This window comes from Artemia franciscana, chromosome 8, assembly GCF_032884065.1.
Source record: "Artemia franciscana chromosome 8, ASM3288406v1, whole genome shotgun sequence".
Taxonomy (NCBI): Eukaryota; Metazoa; Arthropoda; class Branchiopoda; order Anostraca; family Artemiidae; genus Artemia; species Artemia franciscana.
In genome coordinates, this window is record NC_088870.1 from 16,858,455 (window position 1) to 16,883,185 (window position 24,731).

The 24,731-nt window shown below is 32.4% G+C and overlaps 1 protein-coding gene across 1 annotated transcript in view; it reads left to right on the top strand.

Moving 5' to 3' along the window:
- The window catches only part of LOC136030060 (chromodomain-helicase-DNA-binding protein Mi-2 homolog), a 149,621-nt gene that overhangs the window by 117,541 nt on the left and 7,349 nt on the right, over positions 1-24,731 (top strand). Inside the window, exons 21-29 of the mRNA XM_065708687.1 lie at positions 6,178-6,480; positions 9,441-9,567; positions 11,086-11,183; positions 14,611-14,702; positions 15,496-16,040; positions 17,497-17,636; positions 19,883-20,208; positions 21,950-22,115; positions 24,364-24,558. Of these exons, the coding sequence (XP_065564759.1) occupies positions 6,178-6,480; positions 9,441-9,567; positions 11,086-11,183; positions 14,611-14,702; positions 15,496-16,040; positions 17,497-17,636; positions 19,883-20,208; positions 21,950-22,115; positions 24,364-24,558 (1,992 nt within the window). The remainder of the gene's footprint in view (positions 1-6,177; positions 6,481-9,440; positions 9,568-11,085; positions 11,184-14,610; positions 14,703-15,495; positions 16,041-17,496; positions 17,637-19,882; positions 20,209-21,949; positions 22,116-24,363; positions 24,559-24,731) is intronic.

Sequence of the window (24,731 nt, forward strand, 5' to 3'; positions counted from 1 at the left end):
TGTAACTTTTGCTAGTTGGTGTAGTCTACCCATACTCACTGTAACCTAGATTTAAGTGTTTACACGCAACGGGTACAAACGGTAACGTAAAACAACGAGGCAGTTTCGTAATAATTAATAGAGTGTCATCTATGGTGTTTTGATCCTGAAAAGTTAAATATAGATTTATAATGCCATATAGATCATATAAGATACTGTTTCAAGTTTTCATCTGTCACGATGTCTACGATTGATAAGGATAATGCTTAACTGGCTGCAAACATAACTTTTTAAAAGCTTCGATAGGCTGACAACTTAAGCGTTTAACCGATAGCAAAGAAACAAAACCAAAATGTTGCTCTCGCAACACTTTATTTGGTGAAGCCGGACAAAGGTTGCCACAACACTTCACGTTGCTCAGGCAACGTAGGTCTAGTTATCCAATGAAGTAATATTCATGTATTTGTTTGTTGTTATTGTTTATGTGTGTGCGCGTGTGTGTTTATTCGATTAATGACGCTTCTTGACTACTAAGTCCCTTGCGTTGGCTCTGCAGTTTGTTGCTCCAGCTGGGTTTGAACTCTGGTCCCGTATTATCAAACTGAGATCAAACGCACTGCGCTACCACAGAACAGTGGTGTTTAAGACACCACTTTTGGTGGTGTCTTTTGGTGTTTAAGAGTAGTGAATGTGCTACAGTGTATTTTTTTATGAACTTATGTCACATTAGCTGGATAAATATAGCTAGAATTTCATATATCATTTTTTTTTACTTGTGAGGCTCATCCTTATTTGTAAGGAACATACATTTAAAACTACAAGGGGTTTAACCTTATAATAAAACTTGAAGACTAAATAAAAAGGTTGCCTTTTGTGCATGTGGATCGTGCATACGTTCCTGTGAATGTCCTAAATATGGTTATCATTGACATTTACCGGTGAATGTCTGAAATTCCTTTGTTTCTCCTTGGATTCTTTTAGCTTTACGAGCCAGCTTTTTCAGTCTTACGCAAGTTATGATGGCAAAAGTTAAAGTTAGGCTATTTCAATTTGGGTTAGATTAGATTATGTTTGCCCAAATCTATATATATAAAAATAAGTTGTTTGTGTGTTATGTCTGTTACACTATGTCTCTTACTTATATATTCTATATATCTATATATATAAAAATAAGTTGTCTGTCTGTCTGTGGATGTGTGGATCAGGTGACGTCACCTGAAAAAACTGGATCAGGTGACGTCAAAACTGAAAAAACTAAAAAAAGGCAAAAACTACAAAAAAAACTAAAAACTAATAAAAAAAATAAAAAAGCTAAAAAACTAAAAAAAACTAAAAAAAAAGGCAAAAACTACAAAAAAACTAAAAACTAATAAAAAAGCTAAAAAACTAAAAAAACTAAAAAAAAGGCAAAAACTACAAAAAAAACTAAAAACTAATAAAAAAAATAAAAAAGCTAAAAAACTAAAAAAACTAAAAAAAGGTAAAAAACTAAAAAAACTAAAAACTAAAAAAAAACTAAAAAAAAAGGAAAAAACTGAAAAATAAGCTAAAATAAAGGTAAAAACCAATAAAAAACTAAAAAAAAAACTGAAAAAACTAAAAAAAGGCAAAAACTACAAAAAAAAACTAAAAACTAATAAAAAAAGTAAAAAAGCTAAAAAACTAAAAAAAGGTAAAAAACTAAAAAAAATAAAAAAAAACTAAAAAAAGGAAAAAACTGAAAAATAAGCTAAAATAAAGGTAAAAACCAATAAAAAACTAAAAAGAAAAAAAGGAAAAAACTAAAAAAAAATTTCATCTAAAAAACTAAAAAAAAACTAAAAAAGGTAAAAACTAAAAGAACTAAAAAAGAAAAAAATAAATGACGACACTCAAAGAGAAAGCGACCAGGACAAAAGGAATGTTCGATTAGCAATCAACAAAGCAACGGGACACAGGGAGTATAAATGACGACCAGGACATAAGTAAAAAAAAAAAACTATCTATATATATAAAAATAAGTTGTCTGTGGATCTGTGGATCGTGGATCAGGTGACGTCACCTGAAAAAACTGGATCAGGTGACGTCAAAACTGAAAAAACTAAAAAAAGGCAAAACTACAAAAAAAACTAAAAACTAATAAAAAAAATAAAAAAGCTAAAAAACTAAAAAAACTAAAAAAAGGCAAAAACTACAAAAAAAAACTAAAAACTAATAAAAAAGCTAAAAAACTAAAAAAACTAAAAAAAAAAAGGCAAAAACTACAAAAAAAACTAAAAACTAATAAAAAAAATAAAAAAGCTAAAAAACTAAAAAAACTAAAAAAAGGTAAAAAACTAAAAAAACTAAAAACTAAAAAAAACTAAAAAAAAGGAAAAAACTGAAAAATAAGCTAAAATAAAGGTAAAAACCAATAAAAAACTAAAAAAAAACTGAAAAAACTAAAAAAAGGCAAAAACTACAAAAAACTAAAAACTAATAAAAAAAAGTAAAAAAGCTAAAAAACTAAAAAAAACTAAAAAAACTAAAAAAAGGTAAAAAACTAAAAAAAATAAAAAATAAAAAAAAAGGAAAAAACTAAAAAAAAAGGAAAAAAACTGAAAAATAAGCTAACATAAAGGTAAAAACCAATAAAAAACTAAAAAGAAAAAAAGGAGAAAACTAAAAAAAATTTTCATCTAAAAAACTAAAAAAAACTAAAAAAGGTAAAAACTAAAAGAACTAAAAAATAAAAAAATAAATGACGACACTCGAAGAGAAAGCGACCAGGACAAAAGGAATGTTCGATTAGCAATCAACAAAGCACCGGGACACAGGGAGTATAAATGACGACCAGGACATAAGTAAAAAAAAAAATTAACAAAACTAAAAAGAAGGTAAAAACTACAAAAAAACTAAAAAGAAAAAAAAACTAAAAACTAATAAAAAAACTAAAAAATCTAAAAATCTAAATAAACTAAAAAGAGCTAAAAAAGAAAAAAAAGGGAAAAAAATAAAGGAGAAAAACAAAACTAAAAAACGAATGTATATACAGACCGGGACACCGGGATACAAATGACGACCGGGACACAGGGAATATAAATGACGACCGGGACGCTCAAGGGCAATCATTAGAATCATGAGGTATAGATCTGAATACAGATTGTTTTCCCATGGACCATTATATGTTGCATGTTCAAGAGTCGGTAAACCTGACAATCTATTTATATGCAAAGACAATGGGACAGCAAAGAATGTTGTATATTCGCAAGTTTTACGTAGTTAAAACCATATATATATATATATATATATATATATATATATATATATATATATATATATATATATATATATATATATATATATATATATATATATATATATATATATATATATATATATATATATATATATATATATATATATATATATATATATATATATCTATATCTATATTCACAGGTGGGACATTGGGACACAACTACAATGGCGCGTAACTATTATGGCGCGTAACGACTTACGCGCGCGGGGGGGCTTGGGAGGGGCGCGAAGCGCCCCCACCAACTAGGTGTTGGGGTGGCGCGAAGCGCCACCCCAACAGCTAGTATAAACATAAGTTGTATGTATTTTTGTGTTGAGGGTTTGCATATGACGTCTGAAAAATAAAGAAGAAAAAGAAAACAAACTAAAATGTAAACACTGGGAATTGCATAAATATTTTGAAATATTTTGACAATAGATTAAAGTAATTCGAAAACCTTAAAACAGATACTTAAAATTTTGAGGTTTATTATAAATTGTTGAGCTTTAGCAAGCTTGGCACGTGAAAAGGAATTTTTAGTATAAATCTTAAAATGACAGAAGAAACAGCCGAAATTCCCAGTAAAAACTGGGGATTGCATAAATATTTCGAAATATTTTGACAATAGATTAAATTATATCGAAAACCTTAAAACAGTTACTTAAAATATTGAGGTTTATTATAAATTGTTGAGCCTTAGCAAGCTTGGCACGTGGAGAGGAATTTTTAGTTTAGATCTTAAAATGACAGAAGAAACAGCCGAGGAAGCTGTTCAAATAGTTAATTCAAAGAGAAATTTTAGTATAAATCCTACAATGGCAGAAGAAACAGCCGAGGAATCTGCTCAAAGGGTTAATGCCAAAAGGCTTGCGGCTAAAGAACGCAAAACTGCGCAGTTAGATGAAAATCCATCTGGACAGCGAGAGTCAAAACGTATCATAACTGAAAATGATAGCGATGATGATTGGGTTTGGGATTTTGACTTGGATAAGGTCATCAATGCCTACCAGATTTTAGTTTAAAAAACAAAGGTTCGGCGATATGTATTTCATAGTGATGCTGAAAAATAAAGAAGAAAAAGAAAACTGAAAAAAGAAAAAAGGTAAAAAACTAAAAAAAACTAAAAAGAAAAAAAAATAAAAAATTAAATAAATTAAAAAAAGAAAAAACCTAAAAAGAAAAAATGTAATAAAATAAAAAAAAATTAAAATAAATAAAAAAAGGTAAAAAAACTAAAAAAGAAAGAAAAACTAAAAAAAGCTAAAAAAAATAAAAAAAACGAAAAAACTAAAAAAAACTGGGAATTGCACAAATATTTCAATATATTTTGACAATAGATTAATGTAATTCGAAAACCTTAAAACAGATACCCAAAAGTTGAATGTTTATTATAAATTGTTGGAGCTTTAGCATGCTTGGTACGTAAAGATTTCTCAAGTGTCAATGTTAGAATGAACATTGACAAATTGAAGAAAACAAATCAATAAAAAGAAGAAACTAAAAAAAAAAACTAAGAAAAGAAAAAACTAAAAGAGAAAAAAAACAAAAAAAGAAGCTGTATATATATATATTATATATATATATATATATATATATATATATATATATATATATATATATATATATATATATATATATATATATATATATATATATAAATAAGTTGTATATATGCATGTTTGTTTGTAGGTTTGCATTTGACGTCATTATAAGTATATAAGGCTTTGTATATGACGTCATTATAAGATGAAACTACAGACCGGGACACAAAAGACGACCGGGACACAGGGAATATAAATGACGACCGGGACACTCAAAGAGAAATTACAGACCGGGACATCGGGACACAAATGACGACCGGGAAACCGGGACAGAGGGAATATAAATGACGACCGGGATACTCAAAGAGAAATTAACAACTACAACGGGGACGCCGGGGGGCACAGGGGGATATATAAATGACGACGGGGACACAGGTCCATGTATCATGTTTGTATGTCGGGGACACAGGTCGAGTGACGTCATGTTTGTGTGTCGACTGACGTCATGTTTGTGTGTCGACTGACGTCATGTTTGTCGACTGACGAAATTACAGACCGGAACATCGGGACACAAATGACGACCGGGACACCAGGACATAGGGAATATAAATGACGACCGGGACACTCAAAGAGAAATTACAGACTTGGACACCGGGACACAAATGACGACCGGGACACAGGGAAACAACTGCAACGGGGACGCCGGGGGGCACATGGGGATATATAAATGACAACGGGGACACAGGGAATGTTCGAGTTAAAAATATACATATATATATATATATATATATATATATATATATATATATATATATATATATATATATTCACAGGTGGGACACAGGGACACAACTACAATGGCGCGTAACGACTTACGCGCCTGGGGGGGGGCATTGGGGGGCGCGAAGCGCCCCTACCAACTAGGTGTTGGGGTGGCGCTTTCGCGCCACCCCAACAGCTATTGTGGTTATAAATATCACAAATGGGTCAAAAACTTAACCTAGCCCAACCTAACCTATCATCATCAAACCTTGCATTAAACTGAAAAAGTTGACTGGCAACGCTGACTAAGTCCAAGGAGAAAGAAAGGTATTTTGGACATTCAGCAGTGAATTTCTCCATTCACGAATTTTGGACGTCGGTAACATATATATTTCGTAGAATATATAAGTCTATCCACCATTTCTCACAAGAAAAATTTGGTAGCCGGCTTACGACTTGACATTAGCTAATTTCATCCTTTTCGAAAAAAAATTGGTCTTCAAAATTTTAAAAGCCCTCCTTTAAAAAAGGTTACAAATGTCGATTTTGTTTAACCAGTGCATATTTTACTATTTTGCTTGAAATAATCATATCAGCAAAAGAAAATCGGAGATTTAAAGCAATTTTGAATTGCAGGAGGATGCAAACGAAGAAGAAATTCATTATGATGATAAGGCCATTGAGGACCTAGTGGATCGCTCCAATGAAGGTATTGAGCAGAAAGAGTCTTGGGCCAACGAATACTTGTCTTCCTTCAAAGTTGCCTCTTATGCAACTAAAGAAGGGGCCGAAGAAGAGGAGACTGATACGGAAATCATTAAACAGGATGCTGATAATACGGATCCTGTTTATTGGGAAAAATTACTAAGGCATCATTATGAACAAGCTCAGGAAGATGTTCAAAAATCGCTTGGAAAAGGCAAACGAGTTCGGAAACAGGTGTGATTTTTTTTTTTTTTTTTTTTTTTTTTTTTTTTTTTTTTTTTTTTTTTTTTTTTTTTTTTTTAAGATAAATGTTAATTATTATGCTCAGGCACAGGATTAGAGGGATTGCAACTCTCTTTTGTTTTTCTAAGTTTTAGAGATTTGTTTGTACCCAGTAGTGTTTTTTTCTAGCTTTATTGCGAAGAAAAAAAAAAGACTTCTGTCTATTTTGACTTTTACTGTTTATATTACTGTACTGTTCCTATTATTTTAAAGAGTGAAAAAGGTTATACACCTTTTCATTTCTTTTTCATTATTATTATCTATGCCAAGAATCAACGCCGGGGGTGAGATACGCTTAAGAAACAATTTTCTTTTTTCGTTATGAGAGCCCTCCCTCTGTGCGATTTCACTTTGACCTCACTCGCTCTGAAAATGTTTGAGCAATGTACAGCAATGCTATGCTGTTATAATAAACAAAAGCTATGACACCCTCATGCTGAATAATTTTTAATTTTTGTTTTTACATTTAAAATACACATACTGTCTTTCCTTAATATAATGCGAAATTTCTTTTTTAATATAAATTTAGAATTTTTTATTAGAGGATTTTATTTAGGAATTGTGACAGGTGCTTAATCTGAAATACACTGATAAGGTAAGTTTAAGCTTATTTGTTTAAGGATTTAAAATTAATTTGAGAATGAATATAAATTTCTTGAATTTGAAAATAACCATAAACGAATAACATAAAACAATGAATTTTTAGTAACGGCACTACTTTTCTGACGTCGTTCTTAACCCTTAGCACGCCATAATTGCTTTTTAAAGTCAATAACGATATATCAGTTCCGTCCAAGCATGGGAATTGATTCCTGTTTATCCTCTTATCGTTATCATTGCTCACTTAGGTTTCATATCTAGTTCGTAGGACCAAAGATATAGGTTATTCCATAAATTCCTGTTTTTGCCAGCGTTAGAATAATAAGTTCACTATTCCAGTAAAATTTACAAGTGGATCATTTCTTTCTTACTAGATTTCTTTGTTTGTAGAGAATTTTCAACTATAAATATTCCTTTTAGCATAACTTACACCATCTATCAACAAATGAAATGATATCATTTTTATACAATCTTAAAAAAGGGTTATCCCAGATTTATCTCTCACTCACTCGGACTATCTGTCTTGGCTTTTTCTACAATTACAATGTCTTGATGCCTGCAGCTACTTGATTTTAATTCAAAATCAACGATCTTAAAATAATTGTATCATTTTTACTTTTTCTTGAGGTTCTTAGAATTTGTGTATAGTTAGGTTTTACGTGTAAAATCATTGATAAAAAGAAATATTAAAGCTTCCTATGCCGTAATGCTGAATAATAGCTGAACTGGGTGCCTCTTTCTGCTAATCGAAATAATAAACATAAAAAAGAAAAAGAATTAGTTGGAGGGTTGCCAATGTTTTGAGATAAATTGTTTTTACATTTATTATTATCATCCTTATATCCCACCCGGTTTACATCCCTAATAAGTGGGCTGCGAAGTTTTAGAAGTGCAAACATTACGCAAACTGATCTAACTAAGATATGATAGAAACTGAAGGTCTTCCTCTTTACATTCTCCTAAGAAGTTCCCACATCTCTTAAATCTTTCCTTGCGACATCCTCCCATCCCGTTCAGGGACGATCTGCTAGTCGTTTGGCCCTAGACGGTCGGCCGAAAAGGACGATTTTTGACAATCTGTCATCCTCCACCCTCAGAGCGTGTGAAAGCCATCTCAACCTTTCTCTCGTTATGACCCTTGCAATTGGTATTAAACTAAATTTTCTGTACAGCTTAAAGTTTGAGATATGGTCAGTTCCAGCAAACTCTCCAATTTTGGGAGTGCCCTCGCTTAAGAACCATACTTAACTACTGTCATCATTGTAGCTTCTAATCTTGATTCGCAGTTTTATCTTCCTGTTCTTTCAAACTTTCCTGGGAACTATTTCATGTTGAATACGTTCGTTACATTATACCAACTTAAATCATAAGCTTGGCTCTCCCCAATTAATACTTAGCATTGCCGTACTAAGTATAGCATTACTTGTGACGCAAGGTAGTAACAGATTTCATCAAAATAAAATTTGGAAGAGTTTTGAGTTTATTGTATAAAATTTCAAAATTGATCTTTCCTCAGGTGAAACTTGACTTCTCCCTCTCACTATTTGCCCCAAAATGCAAAAATTCCTCAGTTCTGGTTCAATCATTGTTAATTTTATAATACTCTAATCTGCAGTCGCTGCTATGACAGAAAATTAAAAACGGTTTGCCTTGTAAAACCCAAAAAAAAAGGAAAGAAAAATTGCATGCTGACCAATGGTCTGCGTCACACAGGTACTGATCTCCTGATTCTATGCCTTCAGCCAGGAGGGCAATGCGTGGTTAGGGGTAAACTATCTAACGCTTTCCGTGTTTTATCACTGAGATTTCTCCGAATATCCTTGTAGAGCTTGATCGGGTCTGGTTGAGCTTACAGAGTCACACCTTTGAGTCCCCTTCCACACCAAATAACCAGCTACACCAGGACTCGAACCCCTGACTTCAGGATTTCTTTTTCTAGAAAAAAAAAAAGCAGAATTAAAAAAAAAATGCTTTGAATGTGGAAGAATAGTAAACCAATCTTAAGTAAGGGTAAATTCTATAAAAGACATTTAGAGAGGGATTTTATTTTTGCAAGCTTCTTAATATATAAAATATATGAACGTCTCTTCGATCGAGTTATTTTGTATGTATTTTTTAAAGAGAAAACTATTTCTTGAATATATTGCTTGGTATACGTCGTTTTCTTAAACACAGCTGGATCTGTGTTTTCTCTGCTACATAAATAGTTCCTTTACCCTAAAACTCGCAGTTTTTTCCACAAAAGCTAGAATGTGGAAATGTAGAATAGTTGCTAGTAGGATGAGCTATAATTTCCAATTTTTGATTTTAAGGTGAATTATACTGACATTGTTCAGGATGCCAAGGATGCCTGGCAAGGGAACGCCAGCGATGGTCAGTCTGATTATTCAGCTGAATCTGAGAAAGATGACGAATTGGATGATGATTTCGATAATGAGAGTAAGTTAACAACTAAAGACTATAGTTTATCAACATAGTCTGCATAGCATCTAACATATTTTACATTAGAAAGTCGGTCATGTGATTGACTTATTAACATAGATTTATTTAAGAAACATGTATTTAAACGACTGTTTATAAATAACTAAAGAAGGAAACACATACCCAATTTACCTAAAAGGCTTAGAAAAGTGCTGTGTTATATGAGATATGAAATGTTATGTTTGCGCATATATTTATTCTACATGTCAATGCATGGTGGAATTTTTCTTTTTTTCTTATCCACCAAGGAAATTGGCTGCCACCAATGCATTTAATCTTTCAATAAATAGAGACACACGGAATTTAAATAGTGACCCAATTTATAATTGTCTTTTGAAAAATGAAACAATTATCAATAAAGGAATTAAAATTTTACACAATCACCAGGGGACAAGATTACCCACTAGACCAAAAAGAGTTGCTTCAATGTTAGCTTACAAGAGGATTATTTCGCAACAGAATAGTTAACTAAGTTTCAATTTTCATAATTTTTCCTCAGTTGCTCTTTGATGTTCTCATTGAAGTAACTCTAATAGCTTCTTTTCCCTAAGTGGATCAGTAGCGACAATTGTATTTATTATTATTGGCGGTGGTTTTATTTGTTTTTAGCTTGGTGTTTTTTTTTTGTTTTTTTTTTTTTTTTTTTTTTTTTTTATCTTGTGCTGAGGACGCCTAGTTTGGATACAGGCGAAATATCCGCGTTGTTTTTAGTCTTTCCTCTCTACTGGCCGGAGTTTTGTTTGAGGTTGTGTTTTTTTGTGGAGTTTTATCTCTCTTTTTTGTTTAATGAATTTAACTCTTGGCTTGGCTCTCTGGTGGTCCAACCAAACACATGATGAAACAGTTTTTTTTATTGATGCTCTCATGAGAGTTGGTGCAAATGTATTAGGGAGTAGCTGAGAGTCGAGTATGGGACGCACTTGTAGATAAATTTCAATTACCAAGGTTTTATGTTCGGATTGGGGGGTGGGTCAACTGTAATAAGTTAATTAACCGTTATTTATCTCAATCGTGCATACTTTCGCAGAGATACATTTCTTGTCGATAGTTTGATTTTTTTTTTTTTTTTTTTTTTTTCAAATATGTAATGACGGGTAGAGCCAAATCCGCCTTCCATGGTCCAGGTTGCCATATGTAGTGTGTATCGCTGGATTCTCACTTTTGTTTTGGCTATTAGATGTAGGCCTATATCTGTTCTTTCACTTCCAAGCTCAATTTTGTTAAAGATGGATGAAAAGAAATATAACTTACTATTCGTTGAATAATAGAATTCTGAAAGAGCAATTACAGGCTCTTTCCATCTGTTAAGATTTGGCTAGTTAGTGGCTAAACCAGAATTAGAAAAGCTTCTTATTGGTTCACCCCACCTCCTTCCCCGGCCGAATGAAAATCTAGGGGTACTACTTTAGCATTTCTTCCCTGTATTATATTTTCTTTGTATTCATTTGTTGAGATCTTTTTAAATGGTTATTTTAGATGATGAGAGGAGAAGTAAGCCTAAAAGCAAAAAATCGGAGCCTGACAAATATCGACCACTGCCACCTCTACTTGCTCGAGTTAATGGAAATATTGAGGTAAGTCTTTGGTTATTTGTTTACTGTATGTTCATACAAGTACGGAGAAGTTCCTGCCCAGAGTATGGGTAACTTTAAGAACAGTATCTGGCGCTAATGTCGACCAAAAGGAAGTATTAACACCATCTAGTATTTGACGACACTTGTAAAAAAATTTATGTGTAATAATAAGGATAGTTAATTTAATTAGTATAATTGGTAGAATTAGTAATAAGTGTCTGATCTCCACTCCTGGTAGAAAAATGATTACAGAACTGTAATCTGTAATCATTACAAAATAAGAATCCTCATAATTTGGAGGATTCTTATTTTAGACCTTTGGCTTCCTACGAAGGTGCATGTATCCCTGGGGGCATGAAAAAGGAGTACCGAATTTGTTTTAGAAATAATTTCTAGCACTATCTTACGTAGTGGTGAGAATAGAATAGTACTGTAGCAAAAATGTTGTATTGGATTATGTTAAAGAGAATGATGTATCATAGAAAATTTATATGAAGATTATATGATTCATATTATAGAAGATATTATATGAAGATTGTATTATAAGACTGAAAAGAGAGCTGACCTGGAACAAGGTCGAGTATCTTTTTGTTCCATCTTTTCTACACTTTTTGTTCCATCTCCGAGTTCGTAGCGGGCAATTTTTTTCTAAGACTTATCATCTTCAAATGAAGTCCAAATCTGTATTAATTGATCTTCAAAATTAGGCAGTAATAAGATATTTGTTTTGTAGTTATTTGATTTTCGAGATCTCGTATTTCAGAATGTCCTTTTTTACTTGGTTTGTTTTAACAGCTAACCCAATTACATTCCAACTTTTATATAATTTTGTATGCTAAATCCTTATGAAAATACGTTAGTAACTCCATCTAACACAGGGATAGGGCTTTGGAATAATAAATATTGGGCTGAGAAGGAATATGTTGGATCGAAGAGTAGCTGGGGACTCTGTTCCTCTTCGACTCTTAATCGATGGGTCTGCTTGGTTTGAATTTGGAATACGGGGCTATTCCGAGCATGGAACACAACAGATTCTCTAGTGTGTCCGTAAAACAATGTTGTAGTGAGCAAGGAAGGAAACACTGGATGTAGAAGTAAAAAAAGGGAAAAAATTAGCTAAACGTCTCTGAATGTGTGTTGAAAAAAAGGAGAAGGAAACTAAGAACTGAAATCGTATCTACCTATCTAGAATACGAGAGTAAACTCTTACTTATTTCATGTCCTATTTTGATAATTTAAATGGTTTTTTTCTTGTTATTTTAGGTATCTTTTATTTTATCTAGCTCTGATTTTTTGTGTCCATTTATGTGGCTTTTGCGTGTATTTGAAAGGCTTTTTTTTTAATATTAGTCTTGTGCTTTTTTTAGTATATAAAATATATTCTTCCATATATTAAGTTAATATAAATTAATGATATGAAACTTAGTATGAGAAAAGATGAATGTAGTCTTTCTAGAAATTAGATTAATATGCATTTTTTACATTCAGTTGTCTGTAGCTTCACCCTTTAGCCTCAGAAGAGAGGGATAGTTTTAAACTGTGTCTATTCCCCTCTTCAGTTGGCAGATAGTGAAGGGACTTCAATAGGGCAGAACAGTTGAAGGACTGATGTTTTGCCAAAGGCGAAGTTCTATAACTCTAGGTTGCTGTCAATTTGGCATGATGTCTATTGTTGCTAAAGCATTTTGGCAATTATTTTTGCCGGTACAACATATCAAAGAGCAAAACATGGCAACGAGTGCCAAAAGTTTGAAAAACAAATTGAAAAATAAACTATGATTTGGCAAATATTTTCTATGTAGTACTATTTTGAGAATGGTATTTTTTATTTAGATTAAATTAAATATTAATTTTTAGTTACGAAAAGAAAGTTTTGAGAATTTCTTGAAGACCCTGCCTTGGATAATAAAGAAAATTCTGTTTTTTTGCATTGGTAAAACTGACGTGTTTCCTTCTCTTTTTTTTCTAAGGTGTGATTATGTCTAGCCAGTGGTCATAGAATATGGGGAGATCACTCATTTGAACCAAAATCTAAACATCTTGTGAAGTTTATAATTAATAAAATAAATTGTACCACGTTACTTTCCTTATACTGGACTTCTGTGTCGCATTACATCAGTTTTTAGGCATAATGTATATTTTTAGCGATAGTGCTAGGGCTCATTCGCATCAATAATTTTTTGGAACTTCAAATGAGAACATCGTTGAATACTCCTCAGAAAGATTTATATTTACAAAGGATTAATCCTTTAACGATACCATTGTTTACAATGCTATATGTAAAGATATATATATCCTTATGTAACGATATATGTATTCGAGAAACATTGGAAAAGAATTCAAAGAGGAAAAGACCAGTGGAAAAATATGAAAGGACAAATATTTTTACGGGGATTTCTGCTCAGCTGTCGTCGGTGAAGGGAGGAGAATAAAAATGGAAATAAAAAATCCATATAAAAATAATATAAAATATAGAAATAAACTTTAGAACAAAAATAAAAGAGACATTTTGGCTGAGACACATTCTCAGCCGGGCTCTGGACATTTTGTAACTTATTTTATTATTAAAATGAACCTGAACCTGACAGACGAATCTTCTTTTCACTGGCTGTGAATTTCCTCGATTTCTTAAGTAGTCCTATGGTTTCTCTTCTTCTTTTTTCATGTTTAGCCAATGTGCTTACAGAACTTATCTAAGAGTTAGTTAAAAGTTATGATATTTTTAAAGTTATTAGTCAATCAATTTCTTAGTTGATAAAAGATTATTATTAACACTATTTAAAATTATTAAGATTAAAAGTCGGATATTTTAAAAATATTTCTGTCATGACAGATTACCGACTTATAGACGTCAAGTGGTTATAATGTTGCAATGGAGACGCCAAAGCTGTTATAATGGCTCTTATGTCTGAAACAATAAAGATGTATTGGGGATTTAGTCATTGAAAGAATCGGACGACTGGATGTGTGTATTCCAGTCACGCTGGAGAACTTCTGTGCTCGATATCCCCTAAACACAGGACTTAACGATTTGTCCCATGATTTCGTATCCCATTTTTAAGTTTTCTTTTTATTTGAAAACCTACGCTAAACAAAGGTTAAAAACTTCCCCATTATTAATTAAGGACATATTAGAGGTAACTGAAACTAAGTTTTAAATATGTTTTTTTTCTTTTTGTAACAACTAACATTTCGTTACATTTTTAAGAGTGTTTCTCCCACTGTCACTTTATATTTTTAAAAGCATCATTCTGTTTCTCTACTTAGTTATTTTCTTTGTATCTATTCTCTATTCTGTGTTGTCCTTCTCTTCAGTCAGTACTTAATGATTTTTTTCTCTTATTTGGTTACCATTCTTAAAATTGAATTTTTTGCAAATCTATCCTTTGTTAGTTTAATCTGTAATAAATCAATTTTAATTTCCTAGGTTCTTGGCTTTAATGCAAGACAGCGAAAGGCTTTCTTGAATGCAATTATGCGTTATGGAATGCCCCCTCAGGAAGCTACGAACACCCAATGGTAAGCCTTACTTGAAACTCTGTTTTTCCTACTGCTTTGTATCGTAATGTTTTCCTTCTTTTTTTTTAAATATACATAAAAAATGCCTATTTTCGTAACGCTAATAACAGCGTTGAAAACAGTTTTCGGAATGACTTACGACAAAAAAAAAATGTTATTTATAACACAAGTATCAATGATTAGCAGTATTTAATCATTGATACTTATTTATATTAGCAGTATTTCTTGTATCTTATTCATATCAATCGATTAAAAACGATTGACTCGGCAAGATAACGTCCATTATCTTGGAAAGTTGTACAACATTGTTGCTCTCCCCCACATCCTCTACATTACATCCTTCTGGAAGATTCTTACTAAGGCTGATAATTTGAAAATCCGTTCAACTTTCATCCGTTTTGCAAAATACCTACTGAGATATCCAATTTGGAAACGTAATTCAAAGATCGCTAATAATCTGTGCATAGCAGATCCTACTATAGCCGTTGCTAAACTTATAGAAAAATACAATCGAAAGATTTCAAGACATGCTTGGAGCCAACTTCTTCAACTCGAGTTACGTCGTCATAGTTGTATAGTGATATTTTTCATTTGTTTTGTTTTTGTTTTTTTCTCTTTGTAGTTTTCCGTCATTTTCTTTTTATGTGAAGACAGGTCTTCATTTTTTTTTCTCTCTCCCTCTCTCTCTCGCTCTTTCTCTTTCTTTCTCTCGCTCTCTCTCTCGTATTTTCGTATCAATTTGATTGCTAAGGGAATTGAGCCTCTGAAATACGTTACTATAATTTATTTTCAGGTTGGTGCGTGACCTTAAAGGAAAACCTGAGCGTCATTTTAGATCTTATGTATCGCTTTTCATGCGTCATCTTTGTGAGCCTGGTAACGAATCTGCTGAAACGTTTGCAGACGGTGTACCTCGTGAAGGGATTAGCCGCCAACATGTTTTAACACGAATTGGTGTTATGGCCCTTATTAGAAAGAAAGTCCTCGAATTTGAACACATTAATGGGTATTATAGTATGCCTGAACTTGTCAGGAAGAAGCCAGTTGAAGTTAAGCCAGCAGAAGTCGGTTCTGGTAAAAGTGCTTCCACTGTTCCTTCGAATGCTCCCACTCTTTCTTCTAATGTTCCCTCGACTCAAACATCAGTTCCAACGCAATTGAAGGAAGAGCACAAAGTAGAACCAGAAGAAACCAAAGATAAACCGGAAGAACCCAAAGATAAACCGGAAGAGGCTAAGAAAGAAGACAGTGAAGAGTCTAAGAAAGAAGAAAGTGAAGGGCCTAAGAAAGAAGAAGGGGAAGAGACTAAAAAAGAGAAAAATGATGAGCCTATGGAAGGTAAAGAAAAACTATTTGTAATGACATGGTTAGGTTTGTCAGATGGGGAATTTTTCTGTCATTTTTTTTTTTTACGGTGGTATTTAAGCCTTTTATTCTCAGGTATGGATAAACAATCTCCAAAATCGGCTCTGATACCAATGCCTGTATGAGATTGCTACTACAAATGTTATGCGAGAAATTGCTTTCCTGTATCTTCCATCCGGGATTGTGCCAATTGGGGGGGGGGGGGTAGAGTTCCGAAGCAACCTCTTGCAGCTAGAGAACTCCATGTTACAGCTATATGATAATTGCTTTAGAAAACCAGGTATCTCTTTAATCTTAATCGACAATTTTATGTTTGAAAACAAAAACCTGAAATGTCACAGTTTTGGTGCTTCCATTTTTTTTTTTTTTTTTTTTTTTTTTTTTTTTTTTTTTTTTTTTTTTTTTTTTTTTTTTTTTTTTTTTTTTTTTATATACTTTTGTTAGATCGTTGGTTTGAGTTCCATTCTTCTTCTTCTTTTTTCTGTACTGGTTGTTCTATTCCTAACGTGGCATTGAGAATAGGTTATTAAGTAGAATATTGAAATAAATTTGGATTCAACTCCTACTATCCCTTCTTTTCTTCATAATAGTTTCTGGATACGAAGACTATGACTAATTTGTATGACGCATAAAACCTTTAGTTTAAAAGTTCGTTAAAAGTATCGTTTACAGATAGTTCGTTTAAAAGTTTATTTATAAAACCTTGAATGGCGGTATCTTTTGAAGAATTCCTGGTCTTTATTTACCACAATGCATATAACTGTATCGTATGTGTTTTGTGATTAACGAAAGGAGGGAAATATGCGGATTTATTCGAACCGATCTTCGATTGGCAAGGATATAGTCTAGTATCATTTGTAATTGAAATCAATGGTAGTATTCAGCTTCTTCAAAACGAGTAATAATACCAGTGGAATGATCTTCTTTAATTTTTGCTAAATTTTTCTTAAAATTTTCGGAGGAGTATTTTATATTATTCTCATCAAACACAGAATCGTAAAGAAAGGAAGGAAACGAGGACAATAAACAACCAGTGAAAAAATTGAAAAACTATGCAAATATTTTGGTCAAGACCTCCGCTTGACTGTCCTCAGTGCAGAAAAAAAATATAAAAAATCAAACCTTAAAACAAAACACAAAACTAAAATAGGATGACTTTCTGAGTAACTGTGAAAGGGTAAATGAAACGGTGAGTTAACCTTTCACCGTTTCATTTACCTCCCACCGTTTTATTTTCACTGGCTGTTAATTGGTCTCGTTGTCTTCCTTTCCTTGCGATTTTATGTTTGGTGTGATCTCAGAAATTATGTATTATTCTTATAATCAGCTGCTAAAAATATGAATTTCCCAGAAACGCTGTTCTTGATTCATTATTATTATTATTATTTCTTTTTATGAAATAGATTTTTGTTTTTTCTTCCTTTTTTAGTCGACGAACCTAAGTCGAAGGAGGAGACAAAGCTTAAGATGGAGAGTGAAAATCTGCCCACTGAGAAACCTGTCGCTGGTGAAATAAAAGAAGAGATAAAGGAAGAAAATATAATACAAGGAAATGTAGAGCAAAAAGAGGTAATTGAAATGAATTTATCAATAAATCCTATGCCATATAAACGCCCCCGTGTAATGTTTTGCTACCGATACACAGGAGTGTAGTTGTAAATAAAGCTTTTACATTGTCGTCTTGAAAGGGTTTTTTTTAAAACCTTTCAAATTTTAAAACCTGCCATATGGTGACATTTTTAAGGACTGAAAATGTCACCATTTTGCAGCTTGTTCATAAAACTGGAAAGTTGTATGCATAAGGGTTTTAGATAGTCCTAGGACCATAGGGTACTGCAGAGCTTGCCTCTTCCCCGTGTCACTTCATCCGTTCAATATCATAAACTGTTTGACTTTTCTTTTATATTCCAAACCAAATCAAATTTGATGATCAAATCATACAGGTTAATATTCATTTTAAGAGTTGTAGCTAGGGGTTAGTTCTCGGGGCTTAGAACCCTACAAAGGCTGGATAAATTTTGTTCAGTTTTTGTTTCTTTTCTGCTATTTATTCATTCTGTTCATGTTACTTTAAAAGATCGGGTCTAGTATAGCTTTGAGATTTTTCTTTAAGGGCGATGATTTTCATAGAAGAAATATCTCATCTTGGCCCCACCCTCTTACCTGTGTCTTTGATTTTAGAATTAAACTGAAATATACAGATCAAGGTGTAGCTTAACAATACATATATTAATCAAGTTCACCAGCTTCTGTTAGAACTCAGGTTTACCCTTTATTTCGCTGAGTTTTCTAGGCGAAGGGCGCTGACTTTTGAAAGGGGGGGGGGGCTCGACCCATCCCCTAGCTGTGACTGTTTGGTAAAAAAAAAATAAAGCGGATATGCTAGGCTAAGACTTCTTAATAATGAACAAAATGAGGTTCAAAAATATGTTAAAGACAAGAAAATAAGTTAGAAATAGGGCGGTTTGTAATGAATTTTAGGAAGCAAATAATGAAGCTAAACGAATTAGGACACCCCAGGCTAAAAGAAAAGGCTATATGGGAATTGTTACACAGAAATATACTTTATGAAAATAAATTGGAAGATGCAGTTCAGGAATATTAAACGGAGTAGAAGAAAATGAAGATAAGCCTTGAAATAATTAAACTATATTGTCAAAAAATTAGAAAATTGGTAGAAAAAAAAAGAGAAATATACATCTTTTATACATATTTTCCTATATTCTACATTTTCTATATTATATTTTTTGAATTTTTTGTATATTTCATATTCTATATACACATATTCTTTAATATATATATTTTATTACATTTTCCCAAAAAAGTCACGTTTCTTTGTCAGAAGGGAAACTAGTTTGTAGGGATATTTACAACTTATTTCCTCTGCATTCCAATGTAATTTAGTCTTGCTGTTAATAAAACTATGTATAAACAGTGTAGCAGACACGTGGATGTGAGGAAGGGGGTTGGTCTGTAAAAATTTTCCTTGTTTATTTGTTCTTTTCATATTTAAGTACGGTTCATTTATGGGTTTTGGATAATCTTTCTTCTTTTGTTGGTATATACTAGAGGAAAAAGATTGTGAGGAAAGACACCAACGAAGTTGCAACATGGTTAGAACTTCTTGCACATTTTTAAACAGAATCCATTTTATTTCCAAGCTATTAATTTATCCTTGTTAGATGAGAATAGTCACATAAGACAAGCTTCTAAAAAAAAATGGATTGTATTGAGATCTTAATTGTTGTTGACGACTTTTGGCGATATTTTGAATGTAAGACTTGTCTTCAATAATACATTGATAAGGTAAACGAAACCGTAGTCTAAATGATTTTTTAATAGTCCTATTTTCTGTGTATATTCAATAGGGGGGGGGGAGCATTCGGTCATGCTCTATGCATGTGCACATACACGACCACCGTCCTCCACCCTTCCTAAGTTGGTTCCGTATTTTTGGGTATTCTAATCCCTCTCCCCCACCGCTCTCGCTTCTCTTGTTTCTCCCTCTACCCTTTTCTTTCTCTTTCTCGTTTTTAAATTTTGGCTACTTGCTCATATGTGTGTTTGAACTTAAGCTCTCATGAATATAATCAGTTGACATTCAGAGTTGACCTTCTTTTTGTTAGTTTTAAAACATTAAAGATCAAGCTATTTTGGACCCTCACAAGAACCTGTATTCTGTATATTTCTCATAATTTTACATCACTGGTTTATTTGAGAAATGTATTGCCTAGAGTTTGTTATATTTACTTTTGATTTAGTAGAGTTTTCCAAGCTAGCAAAGAGATAGCTAAAATTTAATATATTTTTTAAAGCCTGAGATAATTGCATCTGCAGTATCGGCATCGTCTACTCCCGCTCCACTGACACCATCTACTCCCGCTCCACCGACACCGTCTACTCCCGCTCCGCCAACACCGTCAAACGAGAACAAAACTGAAGAGGAAAGAGAAGAGAAAACAAAAGCAGCAGAGGAAACTCCAAAGCGTTTGAGAAAGGTGATTGACATTGAAAGCGAAAAGGAGAATAAAGATTTCATGTTCAATATTGCAGACGGAGGTTTCACAGAATTGCATACTCTTTGGCAAAATGAAGAAAAAGCTGCTGTACCAAAAAGGATATATGAGATCTGGCATCGTCGGTAAGTTTTTTTTTTTTTTTTTTTTTTTTTTTTTTTTTTTTTTTTTTTTTTTTTTTTTTTTTTTTTTTTTTTTTTTTTTTTTTTTTTTTTTTTTAGTAAGGATGTCCGAGGGTACTCATATGAGTGTTAACGTATATAGCCAATCGGTACTGGTCTCAGTTAAAGATAGGAATTAAAATAAAGGATTAAGAAGTGTGCTTTTGTCTTCCGTTCTTTATTCTATCTTGTCTTTTTGTCATTTCTTATGCCTAAGAGGGATGTGCTTCAAGTGCTAGGATGGAATGAAATAATATTATTTGATAGTGTCTTTGCGTGCTCCAATCTTGGCCCTTTTTTGGGTGGGGGGAGGGGTTTTTCAATTTCTCCAGAGGGTTTGTTGAATGCTGTAAAAAATAGCCTGATGCTTTGTGCAAGTATCCAAAATTCTGAGATTGTGTATGATTTTTTGACAGAAATGGAAGGGGCATGCGCTCTGAAACGGTTCTTGTGCAGGTGTCTTCAATTTTTCCAAGCTGTATTTGGGAATAATTTCAAGCATTATTGCGTTTGTTTGAGCTATGGTGAATGCATGACGGTACTGCTTGTTTTTTGTCGTTATTTTATGAAGTTAGCTGGTTGAACTTCAAATGTAGTAGACGATGGTCAGACAGTGAATCTAAATATCGGAGTGTATTTTGGTCTCTAGTCTAGTCTGACCTTACTCATACAACTTTGTGAAAAACTGATGAATGAAAACGAAGCTTGGCTTTTGTCAGCGATATTTTTGTAAATATTATAAAAAGATTTTATTCTTGTTTTTGTTAAGTCAAGTTTTGTTTATTTGCACCATGGATTTTTTATTAAATATCAGGCAAAACGTGACATGTCTACAAAAAAATTGAATCTACGAAGTGAATTTTAATGCACCTTTATTCAGACGTTTATAAATTATTCTGTCGAAGAAGGATATTTGTGTTTTCTGCCAAGAGATGATTGCACAAATCAGATAATCCATTTTTGTCTCCCTTTAAACTTTTGGAAATGAACTTGATTGCTGTTTATACTTTGGGTCCTAGATGCCTCTCTCCTTCCTTTAAGTTGTTTCAACGATTAAAAAAATAAATAAAATGCATCATAGTAATTGCTTACTGGGGGAAATGTGTATTTGGAATTCTAAAAATAGAACTCCATTTTAACGGTCATCCTGTGAAGTAAATAACATGTCCGACAGGGTGGCAAGAACATAGTAACAAAGTAAAAATAGTAATCTAGATTGTATAAAATATACATCTAAGCAATTCCATCTAATTTGTTATTATATTCATCCCATAAAGCTCGTCCTTCCTCACCAATACCTAAAAAAGGATCAATACCTAGATTGCGGCACCTTATGACAGAGCAGAGGCACATATTTTGTGCTATTATAGCTTTTATGCCTTTTGTAGTCGAAAAGATCCCATGTATAATCGGCCGAATATATTGATTTTTTCTCCTTAAAATATAATGGCAACGATCATTGTTGATAGTTTTTGTTTTATACCTTGATTTTCAAATTTTGCTACGGATTGTTTGTTTTGGCATTTTAAGCAATATTTCTGAATTTTCAGGTTATGAAAAATGTGGAAAATAATATAGTTTTTTAAGTTCAGAAATAGTCTTAAATGATGAGAGTGAAAAGAAGAAATTCCCCTGTGTGATAAAATTATCAGCTTCTTTTGATACCTCTAGAACGAGAAATTTAATTCCTTGTCTCTCCTTGTAGTCATGATTATTGGCTATTAGCTGGTGTTGTCACCCATGGTTATGGTCGCTGGCAGGATATCCAGAATGATACACGCTTCAATATAATAAATGAACCATTCAAAATGGATGCTGGCAAAGGAAACTTCCTAGAAATTAAGAATAAGTTTTTGGCAAGGAGATTTAAGGTGATTTTCCATTTTGTATCTTGTTTACCTCTTCCTTTTTAAAATAGTTCTTCAGTTCTTTATTCAAAAACTTAATTTAGACAAAAGTTTTAGGCAAGGGTTGTTTCTATTCCCTATAATATTTCTAGTTTCTCTGCTGAGATTGCCATTAAATCTATGGAATTCCATAAATCCAGTTTTATTTTTTAAATCTTTGTTATTATTATTAATACAATACAAATAGTTACTTTAGAATTATGACTATATCAAACGGAGTTGATTCTCTTTAGTTTATTCTATGCTTAAAAACTTTGTTTTATCCCTTTCATTAGCTCTATTTTTGTCTAATATTGAGCTTTTATGTATTATACTTTACTGCGCCTAGCAAATCATGTGTGACCGACATGCCACTGATTTTATGCCCTATTGAGCTGCTATTTTAAAGCATCTGTAGAACCTTCTGCTAGAAGAGATATGCAGATGGACTTGATGGGATAACACCCTCCGGGAGTTGGTTCCAGATTAATTTAATTGTGATTAAGATTGTGTGTATTTGTTACTGAATTAAGCGTAAAACACTTATTCTTGTTCCTCTTGATAAAAGTCCCAAGTTGTTTAAGTCATAATTGACATCGCCCATGAAATATACAACATTCTCAAGGAAACATTTCTTTTAGTCGCCACCTCAGTTCCTTCGTCTCTTCATGCGCAGAAGAATATTCTAACATTTTTATTTTTAGGTAACATCTCTCTTTCCCTCTCCCCCTCCCTCTCTCTTTCTCTCTCTCTCTTTCTCTTCCTATATATTTAAGTTCTGTTTTGCTGCACTTCCCAGAAGCGGTGCAAACCTTTCATATCCTTTTTTTTAGAACCTTTTTTAGTAGATAATATTGATTGCTTGCATTCTTAAAAAATATCTTTTGTATAGATTTTAGTGATGTTATTGCTCAATGTTGCTCGGCGAATTTAAATTGAATTAATTTTGGTGTTTTGCAGTCCCAAAGCATTAATTGCAATTAAATATTTCCCATTGTACTCGGCTCCAATGGTATAATTACCCCCAATAGTTCTTTATACAAATGCAAAATTTACACAACAATTTGATAAGTAATTATCTTTTATGCATTACAAATTTGTAAACTTTGTATTGATTTTTCAAGATTATCATAATTATTTCTTTTTCAGTCATAAAATAACCTAATTTTCGAAAATTTTCTAATTTCAACGAATTTATTTCTTCGTGGTATCGCAATTTTTGTTGGAAAAGACCAGGAACATCATCTTATTAATCTAAGGCACTCATCAGCTTTAAATCTAGTTTAGAAAGAAACACTGATTACAGTCTAGTCTGTAATTTTTTCTTACTTATAATCTTGCGCGTTTCGTAAACACTTCTCGAGCTTCCTTGTTCATTTTTTGGCTCATGTGTCTTTTGTGGGATAATAGATAATATATTATTCGAGACGAATCTCTTCTCGTGACCCCAATTGAGTTATTTCTCTTTTTCAATTTCGAAATAGGGTAGAGGACTAGGGGCATATCTGATAGTCGTAACGCGTCCACGTAAATAATCTCTTATGCAACACTGCCTTTCTGTTGATAATTGAAATAAATATATATTATAATGGACAAAGTTTTTAATTGGGATAGTAAAATTGATTATGATTGTTAATTAAAGTTTTAGCTAATTCATAAGTTTTAACCATGATGCGTCAACTTCCTAAATTATGTAAAAAGAAATAGGGACGAGGATTTTAAAAAAACTGAAAATAAAGAAAATTTAGACTCATGACAGGTCACATTATTTCTTTTCCTGACTTACGGAGTACTAGTAAAGGACCTGGTACATTTAGCACTCATGATGTGTCTAACGCCAGAAATTATGTTATAGACAAAACAGGGATAAGCATCTATTTTGGCGTACCTGATGAGTCAAATCCTTGCCCATTTTTGGTTTCGAAGTATAGCAAAATAGTATAGCAATAAGAATATCAGGCACCCATGAAAAAAGGGGATAATGATGATTTGAAATAAGAATTTAAAAAATTTTAATCGCCTTACAGGTCAAAATATTTTGCTTTTTCAGTTTCAAAATAAGGTAAATTATTATCTCCATACTGTATTTTCATGATTTTATTATGGTGCCGCAAATTATTTCTTGAAAATACTGAAAGAAGCTTAAAAAATAGTACTTGGGAGTTATTTCAGCTTGTAATAAGAATTCTGTGAAAAATTAGGCCAACTTTCTAATTTGTTGTCTTTTTTTCAGTTGCTTGAGCAAGCGCTAGTAATAGAAGAGCAACTGCGGCGTGCCGCTCAGTTGTCACTCACTCAAGAGCCAGGAAATGTGGCAATGACTCTCAACGCTCGTTTTGCCGAAATTGAATGTCTTGCTGAATCTCATCAACATCTGTCGAAGGAAAGTTTGGCGGGCAACAAACCAGCAAACGCTGTTCTTCATAAGGTGGGTTAACACCAATATTTTAAGAATGTACTAGATCTATTTAGTTCTACTACTTTAAGTATTTTAAGTATTAAGTATACCTAATGCTCTAAGATAAAAGTATAAACAATATTATACTTTAAGTTAAATGTGAGCTGAGAGTCAAGAATTTCACACTTAAAATAATGAATCAG